This window comes from Pelophylax lessonae (genome assembly GCF_965119305.1).
Source record: "Pelophylax lessonae genome assembly, chromosome: 5".
Taxonomy (NCBI): Eukaryota; Metazoa; Chordata; class Amphibia; order Anura; family Ranidae; genus Pelophylax; species Pelophylax lessonae.
The window spans coordinates 8,850,789-8,876,938 of NC_138772.1; the positions used below are offsets into that span (position 1 = coordinate 8,850,789).

The 26,150-nt window shown below is 46.5% G+C and overlaps 1 protein-coding gene across 1 annotated transcript in view; it reads left to right on the forward strand.

The window, feature by feature from the left end:
* The window catches only part of LOC309556402 (NACHT, LRR and PYD domains-containing protein 3-like), a gene marked incomplete at both ends in the record, with an annotated part of 545,473 nt that overhangs the window by 294,347 nt on the left and 224,976 nt on the right, over positions 1–26,150 (forward strand). Inside the window, one exon of the mRNA XM_082258866.1 lies at positions 5,655–5,819. Within this exon, the coding sequence (XP_082114992.1) occupies positions 5,655–5,819 (165 nt within the window). The remainder of the gene's footprint in view (positions 1–5,654; positions 5,820–26,150) is intronic.

The window sequence follows — 26,150 nt, forward strand, 5'->3', positions numbered from 1 at the left end:
ATATTACCTTCCCCACCGTGCCTTCCCTTTGAAGCTCTACCCATAGGGATTCTGCCTCGTCCATAGCTCCATTATTAATATCATCCCTTATATTTACCTGTATACTGTTCTTAATATATACCCATTAGTATCATATAGCCCACGCATTACACATATATAATCCTTGGGATAAAATGCATATTTTGATTGTCACCACAAATGCCATCTATAGATTTTATTTAAAAATATTCTAAAGATTTTGCAAATATTTTGTATGTCTTCTATTCGTTTTTATGTCCTCATTTGTTTTTTAACATATTCTCTATGTATCTATTAAAGATGGTAATATGCCCCTTCCTGTCGGGTGTAGATGAAGCCGAGTACACCCAACAGGAAGTAAAGCCAACGATTATTGTTGGAGGAGATATATAAGATACCCTCCTCTCCGTAGCCCGAAATACGTCTGTGATAACGCCCTGTAGGCGGGCGAAACGCGTCAACACAATTTCTGGTTTACGGCAGATTATACGTCACTTCCGGTCGTGGTGGAACGCAAGCCGGGACCAGCGCTGCCCGAGCGAGCACCGACAACCAGGAAGTTCCTTTTGTCTATTCAAGGCTTTTTATCGGGGAAGAAATGTGAGTGTTGTTCTTGCTTTTAATAAATAAGATATATTCAAAAACGGGATTGCGCTATATGAGTCTTCCTTCCTATACGGTCCTACTCCACATTGGTCCATCTGGGGGAGACCGAGCATTGGAAGCAAGCCAGTTCCAGGGAAAAATCAACATTCTACTCCATACCGGACTAAGTGTGTTTGACCCACATGCAGTATTGCTAAGGGGTCCTGGCAGTCTGGTAAGTGGAAGTATCCATAGGGAGTGGATCCTCACAAGATTGCACTTTATTTTGGCACGGATTGGCACTGATCTGCATAATAAGGAGCACCTAAGCACACTGCACTTTCACTGGCTACTTGCTTAAAATATTGGACTTTTTGGGGACTTTTATACTAAGAAAGTTTTTTTCATTTATTTATTTTATGATCATTTTATATATACGCAATTATGTATTTCTTAATCTATTGATTATTTTACATTTTATTTGCATTGTTGTGGCACTTTATAGAGATTTTATTTAAGGGTGTTATGCAAATCATCCCTCTGGCTGAACGCCCAGTTCAAAGCCAAGAGGGCATCATCGTGCTGAATCACTGTATAGAGTGATGCAACATCAGCTGTTACCAAATACATAGTTGGAGCCAAACGAATATCCATTACTTAGATGTGGAGATCCTCCTACAAGGTGGTGAGGTTGGTACAAAAACATATTTTAAGCCAACGGACCGGAACAGTTTCCTTCCTATGTATAGCGGGCACCACTCTAAGTGGTTGCGCAACATCCCTAAAGGGCAGTTTCTCCGAGTTAGGAGGAACTGCACCAGGGATGAAGACTATGACATTCAGTCTGAATTGTTAAAGAACCGCTTCATAGAGAAAGGATATAATAACTCCATTCTTGAAGGCATAAGACAGGAAGTCGGGGGCTGCACACAGGAACAATGTTTGGAGGATAGAATACCGTCTGAAGACCACAGGCATGAATGGGGGTTCATATCAAACTATAGCGAGCAATACAAAGAGGTGGAGAACATCTTTAGAAAACATTGGGGTGTTCTCTGCATGGATAAAGTCCTAGGGGCAGCTATTCCCCAGAACCCCATTTTCATCTATAGAAAAGGCCCATCTTTCGGCGATAAAGTGGTGAAGAAAATCATAGATCCCCCTGTAAAGCCCAAAATGTTTTGGGACCGTGAGGGATTCTATGCATGCCGTAGATGTGTGTCTTGCAGGCAGGTCAGGGAACATGTCCGTGGAATAAAAACCTTTGTCTCGAGTGCCAATGGACAAGAATTCCAGATTAAAGAATGTATCACGTGCCAAACAACGCACGTGGTATATTGTTTAGAATGTCCATGTGGCCTAATGTATGTCGGACGCACGAAGAGAACTTTGTCGAAGCGTGTGTCCGAGGACATAGCAAAAATTATCAAAGGTGACAAAGACCATAGTGTGCCCCTTCACTTTAAATTAAAACATAATCAAGACCCCTCGGGCTTGAGGTTTTGGGGCATAGATAGGATCCATCCAAATTGGAGAGGATCTAATATGGTAAGAGAACTTTCACGCAGAGAAACATATTGGATATACCTGACCGATGTTCTTCATCCCAGAGGCCTGAACGTTGAACTGGACGTAAACTGCTTCATAAGTGACTATTGATAGCACTTTACGTCTGGAGATGGACGGGCTGAACGATACAGAGTATTGATCTGGATTCACATTGCCAAAGTGGGGGTTTTGTGTTTTTATAATCTTGCCACCCAAAAATTGTTTTGGATGGTCCTGATTAGAGATACTCCATTCAGTTTTGGCAATCCTGTGAGTCTATATCACAGGATGGGAGGTCTTTGAGTATAACAGATAGTATCTAATTTTTTACTAATTTTTTACTAGTTTTTTACCAATTTTGATCAGTTTTTTATTTAAACTTATGTGTGACTATGGGCCCTTCTTAAGGATGGGTCTACGGCTCGCCAAGATTTTAAATTCAGTACTATCACTACTATGAATTTTACAATTTTATATTTGTTTTGTTATATAGTATGTATGGGTTTTATATATGTATAACCTCATACCATTGCACACCTTAATGGTTTGTGTGTTTAGGATTATTCGTATCTTTATGTATATGTATTTCTTTGCCTTATATTGATCCATATTTATTAATATGTGGAATATTTTCAAATATTATTAGCTATTTATATGTGTCATTCTATACACACATGTTCAGTAGGGCAGAACAGTGTGGTTGGACGTTTAGAATGTATGGCTATTGTGATATAACATATTGGTAAAAGGAAAAACAGCCACCTATTTCACATAGAAATACATGTAACGATGTTGATATTGCTTTGTATTATATACATTTGAGTCAATAGTAATACAGGACATATACCCTAGTTATGAGGTAGCAATGCCACTAGGGATTAAAAAGTCTACAATATCAGCATTAATAATAATAATATAAATAGCAGCTTTCGATGTTAAAAGGCTTGTTATTTACATATCTCCCTGTAGATGGCAGACCGCAACAGCTGTGGCAGTGCTGAAGCGGTTAATGCCGATCAGAGAGAACAGATAAAAGGGAAGTGGCGTGACCAAGCAAGCAAGCCCTCCGTTGAAGTCTGCTTACGAAACGTACGTCAGGGCGGTGACTTGCGAGGTCACCCTAGCAACAGGACGCCGTCTAGTCTCGAGGAACTTCCGGGACGCCATCCAGCGAGCGGGAGACAAGCGGCTGGACGGTAACCTTACGCTGATAAGTTATGAAATGCTATTTGAATTCTTTGCCGATGTGAGTGTAATGGGAGAGGGTTTTTGAATAAAGGTGCAATTTTACCAAACAATACTGCCCTATTGTGCATCTGTTTTCACTCCCCCATGTGCTTTGATGGCTGAGAACATTTTTGGCTGTGAAGTGGTCTGAGCAAAGATAGAGTCTGTTGAAGATCTATGGGAGATTTACCATTTATCTACATGCCCAATGTACAGCGAGTCCTGGTAAGAGCATTACCATTGGGGTGCACGTGGTGAGGTGGAGGCATATCCCTAGCAGCTTTGCATTGATGTTGGTGTTTGCTATTCCCTTTCCATAATTTCACTGAAAGGTCACCTGGTGATGGACTGTTTGTACTTATATGGACTCTAAGACGCTAATGATACCTGAGCGGCTGCTTAGCTGCATCGGTTGGTATTACAAGAAAGCCGACCTTTGGCTCTAAACAACGGTACTGGGGTGATGCCTCTAGCTGCAGGCATCACCCCAGTACAACCCCTTAAAGCCAAGGCCGCATATTTGCGTTCCGTTGGTGTGAAGGAGTTAGAGCAGGAATCCTCAAACTACGACCCTCCAGCTGTTGCGGAAACTACACATCCCATGAGGCATTGTAAAACTCTGACATTCACAGACATGACTAGGCATGATGGGAATTGTAGTTCCTAAACACCTGGAGGGCCATAGTTTGAAGACCCCTGGGTTAGAGGAACAGGACCTTTTTTTTTTTGGTTACAACCACTATATTTTTTGGCTGAAAGTGTACTAATCCTGCACTCACAACTGTGAGAGTGAGAATACCAGCAATGAGTGGGATGATGGAGAAGTCTTTATGGCTGGAGCTGCATACAAATAGTAAGATAATTATGGGAGTTACAAGTTGCCTACCATTAAGTAGAAGCAAGAAGGGAGGAATCTCCTTTCATAGATAATATATTATGGGGGACTTTAGTTATCTGAACTTTGATTGGACTAATGGCACTGCTCACTCAAAGGTTCTTGCCAGTTCTTCAACACTCTGCAGGATACTTTTATGGGTGAAATGGTAGAAGCCCCTGCTCGTTCACTAGGAAGCCCGCGCGTGTGACCGGCGGACCCGATGTCCGCCGGTCACTCGCGATTGTCGGGTGGAGAGGGAGAAAGGCAGGCGGCTAATGTAAACAAAGAGGCCTGTCATTCTCCCCTGTGTAAAAGCACAGATCACTCGGTCCTGCTATGTAGGACCGTTGATCTGTGCTGTTACACACACAGCCACATCCAATGACAGTTAGAAACACGCCCCTTGGGTGCCACTTAACCCCTCTCTCTCCAATAAAGTTAACCCCGTCCCTCCCAGTGTCATTTTTACAGTAACAGTATATATGTATAGCACTGATTACTGTAGTAATGTCACTGGTGCCCCCAAAAGTGTCAAAAATGTCAGTCAAGGGTACGATCTGTCCGCCGCAATGTTGCAGTCCCGCAAAAAAATCGCGGATCGCCGCCATTACTCGTTAAAAAAAAAAAAACAATAAAAATGACATAAATCTTTCCCTTAGTTAGTAAACGCAATAACTTTTGCGCAAACCAATCAAAATACGCTTTTTGCGTTTTTTTTTTTTACCAAACATATGTAGCAGAAAACAAATTGGCCTAAAATGTTAAAAATTTTGATTTTTACATTTTTTGGGGGGGGAATTTCATATAAAAAAATGTGAAAAATATTGTTATTTTTGCAAAATTGTCGCTCTTTTTTTGTTTATAGCGCATGATCAAAAAATCGCACAGGTGATCAAATACCACCAAAAGAAAGCTCTGTTTGTGGGGAAAAAAAGAACGTAAATTTCCTTTAGGTACAGCGTCGCACGACCACGCAATTGTCCGTTAAATTCACGCAGTGCCGAATCGCAAAATAGGCCCTGGTCAGGAAGGGGATAAAATCTTCCGGGGCTTAAGTGGTTAATAATACAGAGCTTATTTCAGTTGTCCGTCACATGTAGTATTCTAAATTTAATTATCATAAAGAATGGGAACACACCAAGATGGTGGGGGGGCTTAAAACTTCAAAGTGGGGGGAAAAGAATCAAAACCTTTGGTTGGGAGATCTTGCTGATAAATTACCAAAGAAATAATAAAAACTAAGTGGTGACCAGCTGAGATAGGAGCTGCAAATGTAATATCACTTTTATTCAGACTAACCTTTTAAAATTGGGTGCTATTTGTTAAATGAAAATGTAAAATAGTTTTCTGCATAAGTTTTATTTTTTTATTTTTTCAACATTCTGTTTTTCCTCTACAGTTTGTATTGTAATGAACTAACAGACGGTTCCTGCATTCACCTGGCATCAGGAATAATAAATAACCAGACACTGAGGAGGCTGGACCTTTCTAAGAACCATCTGGAGGGTCCTAATTTCAAGGATCTGATGGCAGCGCTGACCACAAGCCGGATAGAAGAATTATTGTGAGTAGAACACGACAGGTTGCAACAATTATTTTCTAAGATAGTTTTGCATCCAAAACATATAAATACTTGAAATAACAGTTAAATGTATAAAGTGGTGGTTGTTACAAGATTGCCTTTCTGGCACTGATTACTCCAAACTAGTGTTTAGGTTTAGGAGTGTGTCTATGGGAATGTTTGACCATTCTTCCAGAAGCACATTTACAAGGTCAGGCACTGATGTTGGATGAGAAGGCCAGGCTCACAGTCTCTGCTCTAATTCATCCCAAAGGTGTTCTATCAGGTTGAGGTCAGAACATTCAAGTTCCTCCACCCTAAACTCTCTCATCCATGTCATTATGGACTTGCTTTGTGCACTGGTCCAAGTCATTTGGTGAAGGGGGGATTATGGTCTGGGGTTGTTTTCAGGGGTTGGGCTTAGCCCCTTAGTTCCAGTGAAAGGAACTCTTAAGGCGTCGGCATTAGAGTTGAGCGGACACCTGGATGTCCGTGTTCGGCGGGTTCGGCCGAACTTGAAAAAAAAGTCTGGGTCCGTGACCCAGAATTTTTCCGAACTTTACCCGGACACCGAACCCCATTGAAGTCAATGGGGACCCGAACTTTCAGGCACTAAAATGGCTCTAAAAAACCAATGGAAAGGGCTAGAGTGCTGCAAATTGCAGCAAAATGTAGTTAAGAGCATGGCAAGTGCTCTGCAAGCAAATGTGGATAGGGAAATAACTTAAAACAACAAAAGAAAACAGAAAAATAAAACAATTTTCTTCATCTGTGAAGGACGAGGCCCATATGGAGTAGGAGGAAGGTTGAGATGGCGGTGGATGTGGCGGTGTAGGTGGAAGCGGCGGTGGAGGGGTAAAAATATAACAATGACTGGGTAAGGTCGGTATCCATCTCTATTCTGCACAAGGTACGGAAAAGTCCTGTGGGATCCATGCCTGGTTCATTTTAATGAACGTGAGCTTGTCCACATTGTCTCTGGACAGGCGGCTGCGCTTGTCTGTGATAACGCCCCCAGCCGTGCTAAATACACGTTCAGATAATACACTGGCTGCAGGGCACGCCAGCACCTCCAAGGCGTAAAGGGCAAGCTCAGGCCATGTGCCCAATTTGTAGACCCAGAAGTTGAAGGGGGCAGACCCGTCATTCACTACATGTAGGCGTGTGCACACATACTGCTCCACCATGTTGGTGAAATGCTGCCTCCTGCTAAGACGTTCCATATGAGCTGCTGGTGCTGCTGTTTGTTTGTGGCGTGCTGACAAAGCTTTTCCACATTTCGGCCATGCTAACCCTGCCTTCTGAGGTGCTGGCGGTGCACTGGTTGCGTTGGCGACCTCTTCCTCCTCCTCCTCTGCCTTGGCCTTGTGCTTCCACTGTGGCCCCGCTGTCAGATGGGAATGCCAGCAGCATCGCGTCTACCAGCGTGCGCTTGTACTCGCGCATCTTGCGATCACGCTCCAGTGAGTGAATTAAGGACGGTTCGTTGTCCTTGTAACGGGGATCCAGCAGCGTGGCCACCCAGTAATCAGCACAATTTAGAATGTGGGCAACTCGGCGGTCGTTGTGGAGACACTGCAGCATGTAATCGCTCATGTGTGCCAGGCTGCCCAGAGGCAACGAAAGGCTGTCCTCTGTGGGAGGTGTATCGTCTGTGTCCTCTGTATCCCCCCAGCCACGCACCAGTGATGGCCATGAGCTGGCCTGGGTGCCACCCTGCTGTGAACATGGTTCCATCTCCTCCTCCTCATCCTATTCATCCTCCAGAACTGTGCCCCTGCTGGACAATTGTGTCCATGGCGTTTGTGTGTGCAGGAACCCACCCTCGGAGCCACTTGTGAATGACTGCCCTGAAAGCCTTGGAAATGATCCCTCTTCCTCCTCCTCCTCCTCCTGTGCCACATCCTCTTCCATCATCGCCCGAATCGTTTTTTGAAGGAGGCATAGAAGTGGGATAGTTAAGCTGACAACAGCGTCATCGGCACTGGCCATGTTGGTGGAGTACTCAAAACAGCGCAACAAGGCACACAGGTCTCGCATGGAGGCCCAGTTATTGGTGGTGAAGTGGTGCTGTTCCGCAGAGCGACTCACACGTGCGTGCTGCAGCTGAAACTCCGCTATGGCCTGCTGCTGCTCGCACAGTCTTTCCAGCATGTGCAAGGTGGAGTTCCACCTTGTGGGCACGTCACATATGAGGCGGTGAGCGGGAAGGCCCGTTATCGCACACCACCAGGCCGGGCTTGAGGCTCGCTGGCAGCAACCACTCATTTGTCTGCTGTTCCATGCTCCTCCACAACTCCTGCGCGGTGTGTGGTTTTTCCCCCAAACAGGCAAGTTTTAAAACTGCCTGCTGTCGTTTACCCCTGGCTGTGCTGAAGTTGGTGGTGAAGGTGTTACGCTGACCGGATGAGGAGGCGTTAGAGGATGAGGAAGAGGAGTAGGAGGAGTTAGGAACAGGAGGCAAACTGAAGCGCCCTGCAATCCTCGGTGGTGGAAGATGCGCCCAAAAAATTTGAAAGGTGTATCTCATACGTACCGATACAGACTATGCCGCAATTTAATTTTTTTTTACCCCAAAAGGGTGTATATTGAATAGCGGAATAGAAAAAAGTATATAAAAGGGTCTATCTCACACGTACCGATACTGACTATGCCGCAATTTAATTTTTTTCACCCTAAAAGGGTGTGTATTGAATAGCGAAATAGAAAAAATTGTATAAAACGGTGTATCTCACACGTACAAACACAGACTAGGCCCTGATTACAATTTTTTGTACCCTAAAGGCAGGATGAGGATGAGGAGTAGGAGGAGTTCGGAACAGGAGGCAAACTGAAGCGCCCTGCAATCCTCGGCGGTGGAAGATGCGCACAAAAAATTTGAAAGGTGTATCTCACACGTACCGATACAGACTATGCCGTAATTTAATTTTATTCACCCCAAAAGGGTGTATATTGAATAGCGGAATAGAAAAAAATTTATAAAACGGTGTATCTCAGACGTACAAATACAGACTGGGCCCCGATTACAATTTTTTGTACCCTAAAGGCAGGATGAGGAATTGGAAGAGGAGTAGGAGGAGTTCGGAACAGGAGGCAAACTGAAGCGCCCTGCAATCCTCGGCGGTGGAAGATGCGCCCCAAAAATTTGAAAGGTGTATCTCACACGTACCGATACAGACTATGCCGCAATTTAATTTTCTCTGTCGCTCATTGACAGACGCAGACTTCTTGATTAATATCAGTAGGGTTATACTGCCCCCTACAGGACACTAGGCAGGAAAAAAGTTCTGGCCACACCTATGGGCAGTCCCAGGGGGTATATCCTCTCTCTCGCTGCTATAGGATGTCAGTTTTTTTTTCTGCCTAGTCAGGAGTAAGGACCTAAGTTCCTTACTGGGATCTCTGGTCCTGGCAAGCTTTTTTAGATAAATCTTTTTTTAGTCAGCTTTTTTTCTCCAGTTGTTCCTGTGAGATCTTCAAGCAATTATGCTGGATCTGGGCGACGGGCTGGATGTTGAGATCCAGTGGTCACCCCAGCCGTCCTACGAGTGCGTGCAGGCCCTAGCTCGGCGCTGGGTCGGCCGCGACATTGTCCCACTGAGACGGGGACTGGCCCCGCAAGTTAAACGTCTCGCCAGGTCGCCTACGACCAGTCTGAGCCTGAGTCGCGGCGTCCGTGTTGGCCGACAGCCCCCCCCACCTCGGTGGAGAGGGGTTCTGTCAGGAGTTGGCGCCCGCCTGTTCCGGTATGGTGAGTAGAATGTTCCCCCTCTCCCCCTGATGGATTTTGGGGTGGAAGCGGGCCCCTCCCTGGGATGGTCGGACCCTCATGATTCCGGGTTCCCCTCTGTCCTGTTACGCACTCCCACCTATCTGCCCCCCTCACTAGTGGGTTACAGGCCACATATGGGGGCGGTGGGGTGCGCCGCTGGTGTTGCCCTATACGATCATGCGGGGGGGGGTTAATACCTGTGCTTTCAGGCCCATCTTCCGATCGATCCGTAGGGTAGGCATGCGGGGTCCCCTGTTGGCACTGCGGACCGCACGAGGCCGCCATTTTTCCGCGGGCCGCCATTTTGTTGTAGCCTACATGTCCTCTGCATGGTGGCGGCCATCTTGGTACACCCAGCTCATCTTGCTTGAGAGCTGAGCAGCTGTAGGAGTTACTGAGGGCGTGTAAGGGGGCGGAGCCCCTCCCTAGACCCGGGAAAATCACTCCACAGGACTTCCTGTCATGAAGACAGCGCTGAGAGCAGTCCTGTTTGAACTCTGGTGCATCAGGTGGTGAGCCTTTTGGGGGGTCTCTCTTCTCTCTCTGCGGGGGTCTCGAGCACGTGACCACTGAGGGGCGCTATAGCGCTGGGGGATTCTTTAAAGAAAAAAAAAAAGAGTTTTTCTTTTTTTTGCAATTTTGTCATTTTTGGCTGACAGGTTCCCCTGGCGTTGCCATGGACCCTGCTGCACATGTGTCCCCATCTGATCCCCTCGAGGTGGGCGCAGGGCCCTCCGATTCTCCGCTCACCATTGATGCGCTTTCGGCGGTCCTGGAGTCATTTGTGTCCTGGGTGGAGGTGGCCTGTCAGGGACAGGGGGCTAAAAAATGACCCCTGCCTACCCCTGTCTTGTCTGATGCCTCAGACTCTGATTCTGAGCCGGTCGCTGCTGCTGCGGGTTCCTCCTTTAGGGCTGATGTCCCGCACTCCTCTGACAGTGAGGATGATCTTTCTGCCTCTGCCATAGCACAAAACAAGGCACTGGTGGACGCGCTGATTATGTCAGTCCGGGAGACCCTAAAACTGGAGGTTGCATCTGTCTGTGGATGCAGCTCAGACGGAAGTTGTCTTTGGCACTCGCAAGCCCTCCAAGGTGGAAAAGGTGTTTCCCTTTCCCAAATGCTTTGATGATATTATTAAAGATGAGTGGGCCCATCCAAAACGACCCCCTGGGATGCCTAAATGGATTGCTAGGCGCTACCCGTTTGAAGAGTCCCTCCTTAAAAAATAGACGGTGCCACCTTCGGTGGATCCACCGGTTTCCAGACTAAATAAGGCTACGGTTATCCCGGTGAAGGATTCCCCGTCTTTTCTGTGTCCCGTTCCATATTCTCCCTGGCAGGGTCGACCTTAAGGCCAGTGTTTACCATTACTCTGGTTTCACAGACATTGACGGAATGGGCCAAGCTATTATGCCATGACCTGGAGGGGAGAAGTCTCCCTCCTGCCGTGCCGGAATTGCTGGAGCAAATAGTGCAGGGGCTACAGTTTGTTTGTGACGCTGCACTGGACGCTGCCCTATTGCTGGGGCGTGTGTCGATCTCGGCGGTGGTCCTCCGGCGCATGCTATGGTTAAAGTGCTGGTCAGCGGATCAGGCTTCCAAAAAAGCATTGACTGATCTCCCTTTTCAGGGGGGTTGCCTGTTTGGTGCTACCTTGGATGAGATTATCAAGGATCTCACTGGGGGCAATAGCACCTTTTTACCACAGACTAATAAGGGTAAGGAATCTCATTGCAGACAGGGACCTTCCTTTACAGCTCACAAGAAGTTTTTTCGCTCCTCCGGGGCGGGCGATAAGGTAAAGTCCTCCAAAGCCTCCCCGGGGAGTTTCAAGAGACCCTGGCCTGGTAAGCAAAAATCTGGTCCTTCCAGACCTGAGGATAAGACCGCTTCAGCCTGAAGGTGCGTCCCCACCCATATCAGGGGTGGGGGGTGTCTTCGCCGGTTCCTGGACCCGTGACTCTCCAGGATTCAAGTCAAATGGGTTCACGAGGTCATACGGTCGGGATACGAGATCGAGTTTTGATCGCTTCCACCGGTGCAGTTCTTCCCTTCCAATATGCGACTGTCCCCGGATCGCCTAATGGCTCTGTTGGGGGCTGTGCAGGACTTGATGCAAGTGGCGCCCATAGACATCAAGGGTGCCTATCTTCACGTCCCCATTTACGCAGGACACCAGCGGTGTCTGCGCTTTGCGGTGGGAGAGGACCATTATCAGTCTGTGGCGTTACACTTTGGTCTCGCCTCTGCTTTCCGGGTCTTCACAAAGGTTTTTGCCCCAGTCCTGACGTTGTTGCGGCAGTGGGGCATATCGATCCTGGGCTACCTGGACGACCTCCTCTTCTGTGCAGAGTCTCCGCAGGCTCAGGGTCATACGCGGACTCTCCAAAAGGAGATTCTTCTCAAATGGAATTGGAATCCCGATGCCCTGGACAATTGGATCCGACTGAGCGAGTGGACCAAGTAGTTTCTAGTTTGGGGGCCTCGGTCTCCGATGCTTAGTCAGGGGAAGCCCTTTTTTCCGAAAGTATCCAGGTTATCGATAAATGTGTTGGAACTGAAAGCGATCAGGTTTGCCTGGTTCACTGGACCAAGCATCTTCAGAACTGCTCGGTTCGGATTCAGTCGGACAATGCCACGGCTGTGGCCTATGTCAACCATCAAGGGGGCACCAAGAGTGTTCTGGCGGCCGTGGAAGTGGCCGGCTTTTTTTGGGCGGAACAGTTTGTTCCGGCTCTTTCTGCAGTTCACGTTCCGGGTGTGGAGACCCCGGATCAAGGGGAATGGCCTCTTCAGACAGAGGTGTTTCACCAGTGGTACCTTCATTGGGGCACCCCGGACGTGGTTCTTTTGGCATTTCGGCTCAACAGAAAGGTGCAGAGGGTTGTAGCACGCGCTCGCGATCCTCTGGCGGACGCCGCAGACGCACGGAATACTCCGTGGGGGCAGTACCAGCTGCTGTATGTCTTTCCTCCTCTCAAGTTGTCACCAAAACTTCTTCGCAGGATAGAGGCGGAGGGAATTCCAGTCTTCCTTGTGACTCCGGATTGGCCTCATCGGGCCTGGTATGCCGTCTTGGTCAGGCGGGTCGCAGACACTCCTTGGCGACTTCCTCTCGGGGAGGAGCCGCTGTCTCAGGGACCAATCGTCCATCCTGCTTTACGATCGCTGCCCTTTGACGGCTTGGCTGTTGAGAGCCAGGTGCTGAAGGACAGGGGTTTGTCTGCTTCAGTTATCCCTACTCTGATTAAAGCGAGGAAAGCGACTTCCAGAAAGGTCTATCATCGCACATGGAAGTCTTATATCGCGTGGTGTGAATCCCTCGGGTTTCCTCCACGTTCTTACTCAGTGGCTCGGATCTTGGCCTTCCTGCAACGGGGGGTTGAGCAGAAGCTGGCCTTGAGCACTATCAAGGGTCAGGTTTCAGCATTGGCAATCTTCTTCCAGAGGCCACTGGCTACTCATTCCTTGGTGCGGAATTTCATCCAGGGGGTGCGGCACCTGGCTACTCCGGTGCGCACGCCCTTGCCGCCCTGGGATCTTAATTTGGTGTTGTTGGTTCTCCAGAAACCTCCCTTTGAAAATATTAGGGAGATTCCCTTGCTTACCTTATCCCAGAAGGTGGCCTTTTTGGTGGCTATAACTTCTGCATGCAGGGTATCGGAACTGGCCGCGTTGTCCTGTTGTTCCCTTTATCTGGTGGTTCATAAGGATAAGGTCGTTCTTCGTCCGAATCCATCCTTTCTTCCTAAGGTGGTTTCAGATTTTCATTTGAATGAGGATATTGTGTTGCCTTCCCTGTGTCCTAAACCCAGTCATCCTCGGGAGTTTGCGTTACACTCCTTGGATGTGGTTCGGGCGATCAGGGTGTACTTGGCTACTACTGACTCTTTTCGTAAGGCTGATTCACTTTTTGTGATCACGGATGGCCCTAGAAAGGGGTTGCCTGCGTCTGCCGCGGCTATCTCCAGATGGATCAGACAGACGGTGGTACAGGCTTATTCTATTAAGGGTCGGGTTTCTCCGTTCCCTGTTAAGGCGCACTCCACTTGGGCTCTTAGTGCTTCCTGGGCCTTCCGCCATCAGGCGTCGGTGCTTCAGGTTTGCAAGGTGGCTACCTGGTCGTCGGTTCATACCTTTACAAAATTTTATAAGGTTGATGTGCTGGCAGTGGCGGATGCCTCTTTTGGCCGCAAGGGTTTGCAGGCCGCTGTATGAGGGGATCTTTTGTTCTACCTCGGGGGTTTCGTTTTTTTTTTTTCTCAGTTGGGTCTCATCCTTTTGTTCGATGAGTCCTCGATGCTTCTGGTTGGCTCCGGTTGGGCCTTCTGGATTGGATTTTTATTTCTGTTATCCCACCCCTCATTTGTGGCACTGCTTTGGGACGTCTCTACTGATATTAATCAAGAAGTCTGCGTCTGTCAATGAGCGACAGAGAAAACTGGATTTTTGACTTACCGTAAAATCCTTTTCTCTTAAGCTCATTGACAGATGCAGTACCCGCCCCTCTATTTTGAGTTGGGTTGGGTTGAATTCTCTGACACTGCTTTGTTACATAACTGACATCCTATAGCAGGGAGAGAGAGGATATACCCCCTGGGACTGCCCATAGGTGTGGCCAGAACTTTTTTCCTGTCCTACTCCTGTAGGGGGCAGTATAACCCTACTGATATTAATCAAGAAGTCTGCGTCTGTCAATGAGCTTAAGAGAAAAGGATTTTACGGTAAGTCAAAAATCCAGTTTTTTTTACCCCAAAAGGGTGTATATTGAATAGCGGAATAGAGGGGGGGGCGTGGCCGGCAGCCGAAGGAGATGGCCGCGTGAGGTTTGAGCTCCGATACTCCCGGTCTCTCCGCAACACCTAAAGCGACGTAGGGCAGCGACTCCGGCTCTCCTTACACCCTCGTGAAACCGGGAAACCTGAGGAGCAAGATGCGGAAGCGAAAGGATCGCGGGGGGCCCCGTAAGTTAACGGACTTTTTCTCCTCTACAAGTACACCCAGGTCCCAAAATGGCGCCGGGGCCTTGCTGCAGGCCGGAGCCTCGGCCGGATCGCGGCACAACAGCGGGAGGGACCCGGGCTTGCTCTCTCCATCGGCCAGCAGCAGGTCATCCCAAGGGGGCTCCCCATCCCACAGCCCGCAAAAACATGCGACCAAACGGTCGGAGGCACACCGCTGTGCGGGCAACAGTAGGGAAGGCAATGGATCCCTGGATAGCACACTTGAATTCTACGCTAATATACGGGATTTTCCTACTACTGGGCAGCCACTCACAGATGTCACTATGAAGGACATGCTGATGTCCATTAATGGAGCGTTTCACAGGGAGATAGTGGCGTGTGTTAATGGCATAAAGACTGACGTAGTAGAACTTGGAGGCCGGGTGGATCATATTGAAGGGAAAATGGAGGAATTCTCTACTGCCCACAACGAGCTAGTGGACGATTATAATGCCCGGGGGGATGACCTAGATGCCCTGAGAAGCAAGATGGCGGACCTGGAGGACAGAGCCCGCCGCAATAACGTGAAGTTGCGGGGGGTTCCCGAGTCGGTCACCCCCCCAGAACTGAGAGCCTATGTGCAGGCTATGCTGCTAGCCCTAATGCCGGACACCCCGATCACTGAAGTGGTGGTGGACCGGGCCCATCGCTTACCAAAACCACAGCATTTACCGGACAAAGTTCCAAGGGATGTCATTGCGCGCATCCACTTCTTCCACGTGAAGGATGACCTTATGAGGTTTGCGAGGAAAACCACCCCACTGCCTGATCCCTACCACGGTATCTCGGTATATGCGGACCTATCGCAATTTACTATGGCCGCTCGGAAGAAGCTTATCCCATTGACCAAGCTGCTTAGAAACAACCAGGTGCAATACTCCTGGGGGTTCCCCACCAAGCTACTTATCATTAGAGAGGGCCGTACACACGTCGTCCGATCGGTGGAAGAAGGATTTGCCCTCACTAAAAAATGGGGTTTTCTCCCGGACCCGCAGGAGACCTCTCCTCGTGCAGAACCTACCCGTCTAGAACCGGAATGGCGTAAAGTCAACAGCTGAGCCCGAGCTGCTGGAGAAGTTCCCGGGATACTAGTACCATGGATCCACAGCGGATTCCTTTTGCACCTTCTTCAAGTCGCTTCTTTTTTTTTCTTTCTTTTTTTTTTTTTTTTGCCTTTATAGTTTCCTCTTGATGTTTCCACTCTGAGCAGTTTAAGTTACCTCCTACCTGGATGAGTCGGGGTCCAGGAGTGACCGGGTGCTCGGAGCTGACTCCCCTCTGACCAGTGTCTGCGATCTTATCGCATGACGGGGTTTACTCCGAACTCTTGTTTACTTGTTTTTTGTGCATTTTATGTTTCATTTTGTTTTATAGTTCATTTTTTTGACCTCACCATTGTCTACGATGAACTGGAAACTACTACCCTGATGACCAAGAACTTTTACATTGCATGCGCTCAACACCAGCAGCACACATGGGGGACTGTGTCCTTGTACACTCTCTACAGGTACTGTCCGCACTGTCTGTCCTTTTTCCTATCTCGATATGGCGGAGGCTGCTTGACCTATGGAGACCCTGCTTGTAGTGACTTAAGTCTGATAACTGCAAAGTTTCATTATCTTTATGCCTTTTCTCTTTAAATGGTTATTAAGATAGTTTCTATTAACGCACACGGCCTTAACAGTCCTTTCAAGCGCAGGTCTCTCTGGCGGGAGGCTCGCGCTTTACATGGAGATGTAGTTTGTGTCCAAGAGACCCACTTCGCACGGTCCAATCCTCCTCGGTGCTCTGACAGGTCCTACCCCCATATTTTCTCCTCTTCGGGTGCTACTAAAAAGAAGGGTGTACTTACTGCTATTAAAAATTCTGTTGCCTTCACTTTACACGACTCGTTGGCCGACGAGGCAGGTCGGTACCTTATCCTTGTCTGTGACATTAATAATATCACCTACACAATTGTTAACCTTTATGCTCCCAATCAGGGGCAATTGCGATTCTTACGGGCGCTGAGGAGAAAAGTGGATCGTGTGAAAAAGGGTCTCACACTGTACTGTGGGGATTTTAATTGTATTGCAGATAAAGGGTTGGATTGTTCTCCCACTCAGGGGCGTGCGAGGGCTACTCTACAAAAGTTTTTGCACACCTCTGACTTATATGATGTCTGGCGTTGTTTGAACCCTACGGAAAAGGACTTCACGTACTACTCAGCCCCTCATGGATCGTACTCGAGAATAGATCTATTTGTGGCTGACCTACAATTCCTAAGAGCGGTTGAGAAGTCTAACATCCACACTATGTCCTGGTCTGACCACGCTCCGGTCTCGTTGGTGCTCTCGGAGCCCCATATGACTACCCCGGTCCAACTGTGGCGCAACAATGTGTCTCTGCTCCGGGACGCGGGCCATCGGGAGCGGATGGGTGGTCGGATTCGGGAATATTTTGAGGATAATGACACTCCGGAGGTGGACATATTCACACTATGGTGCGCACACAAGGCGGTTTCCAGGGGGATTCTTCTCCAACAGGCCTCTAGAGTAAAAATGGCGAGGGCTCGGGAGTTGGATTCCCTGATGGGGAAGCTCAGATCCCTTGAGATCGCTCATAAAGCAGACTCTACCCCACTTAAATTGGAGGAGCTTACTGAGTGCAGAAGACTTGTCCGTCTTAAACTTCTAGAAGAACATCAGCATCTCTTGTTCTTATCTAAAGCACGATATTATTCTCAGGGTAACAAATCGGGCAAAATGTTAGCTAATTTCCTGAGACGGAGGCACCAAAAAACTAAATTGCCCTCTATCAAAGAGCCCACAACTGATATCCTAGTGCGCCACCCCACTGCTATAGCCAACGCCTTTTCTAGTTACTATAAGGCACTTTACAACCTTAAGGATGATGCGAAGACCCCTCAACCTTCAGAACCCCTAATTAAGTCCTTCTTAGACTCCTTGCATCTTCCCACTATAACGGATCAGATGCGGCAGGTAATGAATTCCCCTATAACAGAGGCGGAAGTTCAAAAGGCTATCTTGTCCCTACCATCTAACAAATCTCCAGGAGCGGACGGCTTTTCGGCTGAATACTACAAGGCATTCCGACAAACCTTGTCCCCATATCTTTGTAAAGTATTTAATGCGGCTGCCCAGCGTGCCTCCTTCCCAGAAGAAATGTTACAAGCAGTGATTGTTGCGCTTCCGAAACCAGGCAAAACGCCTGATGTGCCCCAAAATTTCCGTCCCATTTCTCTTCTAAATTCGGATCTTAAGCTATATGCAAAAATCCTAGCTGTGCGCCTAGCCGAGGTAACTCCCTGCCTGATCAAGGCGGATCAGGTGGGATTCGTGAAAGGTAGACAGGCGCCGGACGGCACTAGGAGAATGTTGGATCTCTTGCAACTGGCTGAAAACAGGAAGGTGCCTTCGGTGTTCCTGACGTTAGACGCAGAAAAAGCGTTTGATAGGGTTCATTGGGGGTACCTAAAAGCGATATTGACCAAATTTGGGTTTCAGGGACCTATGTTTTCTGCTATCTCTGCCCTATATACTAAACCCTCGGCCAGGGTGTTTACATCCGGAGCCATGTCTGACAGCTTTGTGATTACCAATGGAACGCGCCAGGGGTGCCCCCTGTCACCACTTATTTTTTCCTTGGTTATGGAGCCCCTGGCGGAGGCCATTAGGAGTGATCCCAACATCTCGGGTATTGGAGTAGGGGGAAGAGATCACAAAATCGGGCTATTTGCGGATGATGTGATCCTTACCCTGACTTCCCCAACACGATCCCTCCACCATTTGCAGCGCCAACTAGAAGCTTTTGGAGCCATTTCCTACTATAAGCTTAACGTAACAAAGTCCATGTGCTTGCCGATTTCTTTGTCTGCTAGAGAGCTGCAAAGCCTTAAGAGCAAGCACCCTTTTCAATGGACCGCTAAATCGGTTCCGTACTTAGGTATATCCTTGGTGGCGCCGACATCTCAAACATATCATACTAATTTCACCAAATTGCAGTCCATCGTTCGGGACGACCTAGCACATATCGCCTCCTATGAACTATCATGGTTGGGACGCATATCTGCACTCAAGATGCTGGTGCTGCCGAAGATTCTTTATTATTATAGGACACTCCCGGTGGTAATCCCGGAGGCATTCTTCAATAATATGGACAAGGAATTTCGGAAATTCCTGTGGGGGGGTAAGGTACCGAAGATCCCGTACTCTATACTGATTAAATCTAGATCTGTGGGAGGCGTCGGCTTCCCGCGCCTCAAAACTTATTACGCGGCCGCCCTATTAGATCAAGCGAAAGCTTGGTTTGACCCCACCTCAGATAAATTATGGGTGCTTCTAGAAAAGGCAATAGTGGCGCAAAGGGAACTCCCGGCCTTGCTTCTGGCCTTTGTATCTGACAGTGCAATCTGCATACCCAGGATATCCTCTTTGCAGGCGACGTTACGAGCCTGGAAAGTGGCACATTCCTTGACAGGGATCCCTAAAACTAAACTGGAATTGAAGCTAGACTCCTATGAATATCTTATACCTTCACTGAAAATACCTCTTGGGGAGTGGTCTAGGTCATCCTCATACCGGGAAATACGCAACCATCCTGTTAATAATCCCTCTTTTTTTAGGGCTCAGCTATATCACTACCATATTAAACACCCTAATCCCTTAGTGGAGGTACCTTCTGATATCTGGGACTATTTTTCAAACCACTATAGCAAATCAAGGGGACTTTCGTGGTTCTACAAGGCACTGCAACACCATACTAGGTACAGCAAGTCCTCTAACGAATTAACATGGGAAAAAGACCTAGGGGAGGAATATACGGAGCGTGAATGGCGGCTGGCCACTCGCTCCGGATATTCAATGACACATTGTACTACTCACTGGGAGGTGGCTCTCAAAATCCACCACCGCAGCTATCTGACCCCGGTGCGCCTGGGCAGAATGTTTGGTGACGCTTCCACGGCCTGCTGGCGGGGGTGTGGGGGACAGGGAACGCTATTTCATCTTCTATGGCAATGTCGGTGTCTCACAGGCTATTGGGCGGCGGTGTTCGCTCTACTTAGGTCGGTGACCGGGGAGCTGATGCCAATGTCCCCGGCCTTGGCTCTATTGAACCTAGGCATCCAAAAAGTGCCTCCCTTACACCGAGCTATCGTTACCCATATCCTCACCGCAGCCAGGTTAACTATTACTGCGGCTTGGAGATCGGAAAATAACCCTCAAGTGTTGGGGGTGATTAATAGAGTTCGTTCCCATTATTCATATGAAAGATTCTTTGCTAATGTTAATGGACAGTGCACGCAATTTGAACAGATGTGGAGTTGTTGGTCATCGAAATACCCGGGATAGGGGCAGCCTTGTCTCTAGGTGTTTCGTTATAATGTAATGCTTATATTTTTGAATGATGACATGTACTTGCATATGAGGTTAAAGTTTTAGACTGTCCAGTTGATAGTCTTGTGTATTAAGGATCTATGTTTCTCGACTGTACAAGGGTTGAAATGCTGTCAGAGCTAATTGTAACTACCACATTCAATGCCCACACGCTACGTGGGGGCAGTGGGTGGGCGTCCCGTGGGTTGGCGCCTGGCCCCCGGGGGGGCTGGGGGGGGCCCGCGCTGGATCACAGTGTTGTTCCCGATGGGGGTGGTCCGGGGTGGGTTCCCCGCTGGCGCTGCACGGAATTGTTTGGCTGGGGGGCCGACTAGCGGGAGGCCCTATCCCAAGTAATAGGTTGGCGCTGTCTGATGGCTGCATTGGGTATACATTGTTCATTGTGATTGTTGCGGATTTCAACTGGTGTACCTGTATAACGTATTTGTTATTTGTTCTTTTTCTTGAAAATTTAATAAAAAACTATTGAAATGAATAGCGGAATAGAAAACATTTTATAAAACGGTGTATCTCACACGTACAAACACAGACTAGGCCCCGATTACAATTTTTTGTACCCTAAAGGCAGGATGAGGAAGAGGAGTAGGAGGAGTTCGGAACAGGAGGCAAACTGAAGCGCCCTGCAATCCTCTGCGGTGGAAGATGCGCCCAAAAAATTTGAAAGGTGTATCTCACACGTACCGATACAGACTATGCCGTAATTTAATTTTATGCACCCCAAAAGGGTGTATATTGAATAGTGGAATAGAAACATTTTTAGAAAACGGTGTATCTTACACGTACAAACACAGACTAGGCCCGATTACAATTTTTTGTACCCTAAAGGCAGGATGAGGATGAGGAAGAGGAGTAGGAGGAGTTCGGAACAGGAGGCAAACTGAAGCGCCCTGCAATCCTCGGCGGTGGAAGATGCGCCCAAAAAATTTGAAAGGTGTATCTCACACGTACCGATACAGACTATGCCGCAATTTAATTATTTTTACCCCAAGGGTGTATATTGAATAGTGGAATAGAAAAAAGTATATAAAATTAGTGATTTTTCAATAGCACATGTGAACACAGCAGTGTCTTATATTTTATGTCATGGTCAGCAGCAGGCTATGAAGGGAAAAAAAAAAAATTCCCCTTTAACTTTGTAATTTTTAAATAGCAGATTAGAACAGCAATCTGTAGTAAAATATAGCTGAACGCTGCACACAACAGACTTATAAAAATATATTTTTTCTCCCTCCTCCTCCTCCTCCTCAGTGGGCTCAAGTGAGAGCAAAAAGATCGTTCACTGCACAACCCCCCACACAGCAAAATCGATGTAGATCGCTAACGGACGATTGTTCTGTCCTGTGTCTCCTAATCTTTCCCTGCCTAATCTCTCCAGCCTGTCCCTAAAATGCTCAAATATCTTTCCCTGCCTACACTCCGACCTGTCCCTGCATTCTTTTTGGGCACAATGTTGTTTTACCCTGTCTGTCCCTAATCAGCAGCAGCCAGCACCGTTATGTGTGCTCTCTCCCTACACTACAGCAGACTGACGCACCGTGCTGTGTCTCTCGAGCTTATAAAGACCTGGGTCACATGCTTCAGATGGCCAATCACAGCCATGCCATTAGTAGGCATGGCTGTGATGGCTTCTTTGGCACACCAGTTAAACGCTTGTTGATTGGCTGTTGAAAGCCCGCCATTAAAAGCGCACCATTACATACAAAACAGGAAATAAAATTACCGAACACGGATTTTAAACCCGAATATACAGTAAAGTTTTCGGGTCCGTGTCCGGGTAGCAAAAATCCAATTATCCGGTACGGACCCGAATAATACCGTCCGTGTTTGCTCAACACTAGTCGGCATACCAAGACATTTTGGACAATTTCTTGCTCCCAACTTTGTGGGAACAGTTTGGGGATGGCCCTTTCCTGTTCCAACATGACTGCGCAATAGTGCACAAAGCAACGTCCATAAAGATATGGATGAGCGAGTTTGGGGTGGAGGAACTTGACTGACCTGCACAGAGTCCTGACCTCAACCCGATAGAACACCTTCGGGATGAATTAGAGTGGAGACTGCGAGCCAGGCCTTCTCGTCAACATCAGTGCCTGACCTCACAAATGTGCTTTTGGAAGAATGGTCAAACATTCCAATAGACACACTCCTAAACCTTGTGGACAGCCTTCCCAGAAAAGTTTAGGCTTTTATAGCTGCAAAGGGTGGGCCAACTCAATATTGAACCCTACGGACTAAGACTGGGATGCCATCAAAGTTCATGTGTGTGCAAAGACAGACGTCCCAAAACTTTTGGTAACATAATTTATATGTGTGAATAAAAACAGAATGCAATGATGTGGAAGTTTCAAATTTCAATATTTTATTCAGAATAAAACATAGATGACATATCAAATGTTTAAACTGAGAAAATGTATCATTTTAAGGGAAAAATAAGTTGATTTTAAATTTCATGGCATCAACACATCTCAAAAAAGTTGGGACAAGGCCATGTTTACCACTGTGTGGCCTCCCCTCTTCTTTTTATAACAGTCTGCAAACCTCTGGGGACTGTGCAGACAAGTTGCTGAAGTTTAGGAATAGGAATGTTGTCCCATTCTTGTCTAATACAGGCTTCTAGTTGCTCAACTGTCTTAGGTCTTCTTTGTCACATCTTCCTCTTTATGATGCGCCAAATGTTTTCTATGGGTGAAAGATCTGGACTGCAGGCTGGCCATTTCAGTTCCCCGGATCCTTCTTCTACGCAGCCATGATGTTGTAATTGATGCAGTATGTGGTCTGGCATTGTCATGTTGGAAAATGCAAGGTCTTCCCTGAAAGAGACGACGTCTGGATGGGAGCATATGTTGTTCTAGAACTTGGATATACCTTTCAGCATTGATGGTGCCTTTCCAGATGTGTAAGCTGCACATGCCACACGCACTCATGCAACCCCATACCATCAGAAATGCAGGCTTTTGAACTGAGCACTGATAACAACTTGGGTTGTCCTCTTTAGTCCGGATGACATGGCGTCCCAGTTTTCCAAAAATATTTCAAATTTTGATTCGTCTGACCACAGAACAGTTTTCCACTTTGCCACAGTCCATTTTAAATGAGCCTTGGCCCAGAGAAAACGCCTGCGCTTCTGGATCATGTTTAGATATGGCTTCCTTTTTGGCCTATAGAGTTTTAGCCGGCAATGGCGAATGGCACGGTGGGTTGTGTTCACCGACAATGTTTTCTAGAAGTATTGCTTAGCCCATGTTGGGGTTTCCATTACAGTAGCATTCCTGTATGTGATGCAGTGCCGTCTAAGGGCCCGAAAGATCACCGCCATCCAGAATGGTTTTTCTGGCCTGGACCCTTACGCACAGAGATTGTTCCAGATTCTCTGAATCTTTGGATGCTATTATGCACTGTAGATGATGAGAACTTCAAACTCTTTGCAATTTTTCTCTGAGAAACTCCTTTCTGATATTGCTCCACTATTTTTCGCCGCAGCATTGGGGGAATTGGTGATCCTCTGCCCATCTTGACTCTTGAGAGACACTGCCACACTGAGAGGCTCTTTTTATACCCAATCATGTTGCCAATTGACCTAATAAGTTGCAAATTGGTCCTCCAGCTGTTCCTTATATGTACATTTAACTTTTCTGGCCTCTTATTGCTACCTGTCCCAACTTTTTTGGAATGTGTAGCTCTCATGAAATCCAAAATGAGCCAATATTTGGCATGACATTTCAAAAAGTCTCACTTTCAACATTTGATATGTTATCTATATTATATTGTGAATAAAATATAAGTTTATGAGATTTGTATATTAGTCCATTCCTTTTTTACTCACAATTTGTACAGTGTCCAAACTTTTTTGGAATTGGGTCTGTATATACAACTATATATATCAGACCAAAATGAGGGACAAATGAAGAGGAAAGAGGGACAGAGGGACTTTGTTCCAAATCAGGGACATTTGCTAGCTATGCAAGATACATTGGGAACAGAATCTCTGTAAAATTCAGGCACTTGAATATTGTCAGGAAATTACATCACTTGTTTCAAATTATGGTTAGGACTACTGTAATAGACGCTAACTGCAAAACATGTGTAAGGTATATGATCCCCCTGATACTTCCCTTCTATGCGTTTATAGTCTGGCCAACCCAGCACTGTAAGACAACAACAAAAAAAAGGTGCACCAACCTAGCGCATTACCTCAATAAAATGTATTAAAAATGTATTAGCAAGTGGAACCCATCGCCTTCAGTTCTACTACAGTCAATTGGTATCAGTAAGGACCAGGCAGTGGCCTTAATGGCTGATGGCTGACACGTTTTGAGGGCAAACCCTCTTCCTCAGAGCCAGAGTAGCGAATCAACCCCAGCATTATGTGCCATATGTAATAGACCTGCCCAAATTCCAACATTTTCAACTCATGCTTATCTTGTAATTCTTTCCCTAACTCCATAGAATCAGCAAACTTCTCCCTTTGAAGCTCTCTTTGATTGAAAATTACAACACATCCCCACATCTAATCAAAATGCTATCTAATTTAAATTTCCACCTGTCAAAATAGCTATAGCTATAATAAAACTTTGATCAATATGACAAAACAGCAAAACTAAATTGAATTATGATAAATGATCTTTTGCCTTGTGCAGTTTTCTATATGTGAAAATCTTCCCACCTTGCTGCAGTAGGTTTTGCTAGATCTGTCATTCCATTCACGTGTGCTGCTGGCTTCTGTGTTCACCTATTAGAGTCTCCTGCTTTACTATGGAATCATATCCCTTTCCTTTCTTTCATTTCCTGGCCCGCCGGTCTGCTTTTCCAAATATATGTAGCACCCTCCTAGGTAGGTGCTAGTGAGTGAGTACAGTTTTTGGCTCTGTCTGCCTATCAGAAGAGCAGCAGGCAAATCTATACTGCTCTCTGCTTGCTGGAGAGCAGGATCTGTTAGTGAGGACTGCTCATTGTGCTCAGTGTGTGATTCATTATGTCTAGAGAGTGTTTCACACTGGTCCAATAGGGAGACATGTTGGACAGTGGGAGGAAACCTGACAAATGGATGCATGGGCTTTGGTACAGTCCTGGTGATTGGCAGGGGCGGGTTGCCTCGGTGCATTCTGGGGTGCTGTATGGGGGCCAGGAGCACATGTGCGGCGAGGTCTTTGGATGAACAAAAAACACTGACCTAAATCAGCGAGTGGGCGCTCACTGTACCACAATGAAAGGAACCACAAGACTGGTGGTACCCAGAGATGTATAGTAACTAAGTAGAACTACTTCACTACTGTACTTAAGTACCGAAAGGCGGTATCTGTACTTTCCTGGAGTATAATTTTTTTCTCCTACTTCCACTTTTACTTCACTACATTTTTTCGATGATTTCAATACTTCTACTCTGATATTTTTTTTTTGTGCTGCATAATTACTAGTTACTATTATAAAAATTACCACTGCCAGAACAGTAGATGGCAGGTTTCATGAAGCTCAAAACATGTGTATTATCAGCGCATACGAAAATAAAAGCTACTGTATGTATAAATAAAAGCTGCATTTGAAATAATAAAAAACAATATGATGTTCAAACTTTTGATTTCTTTCTTTAATAACTACATAACACAGTACTTGTACTTTTACTTTCAGTACTTGAGTAGCAATTTTTTTTTTCAAAACTACTTGCGATACTTAAGTACAAAAAATGTTGAATACTTTAGTACTTCCACTTCTACTCAAGTATGGGTTTTGAGTACTTTATACAACTCTGGTGGTACCATAAATGTAAGTCACAAATAGTAGATACAAATGAAAAAAATGTATAGAAATTAATGTTATTAAATAACAATGGAGATATTACAGGGCAAACAAGGAGCATGAACCTCGAAGGTACAGAAGTCCTTTTCAATCATGCGATGATCCTGAGGGTGACAGATCCTTACTGATGGAAGATGCAGGGTGAAATCAGGGTGCAGGGTGCTCTCACAAAGAGTCTTGTTGTCACTTGCCATTTTTGCTTTTTGGTCTGATTGGGTAACCTTCATTGGGGTTATTTGCTTTTATATAAATGTCTTACTGATATTTTATAGAGCTATTGTCATAAGGTGTATTTATTAATTTTATCTTTATTTAAAATTCAATTTTAATATATTTAGGTTTTTATATTAGAGTCTATATATACTGT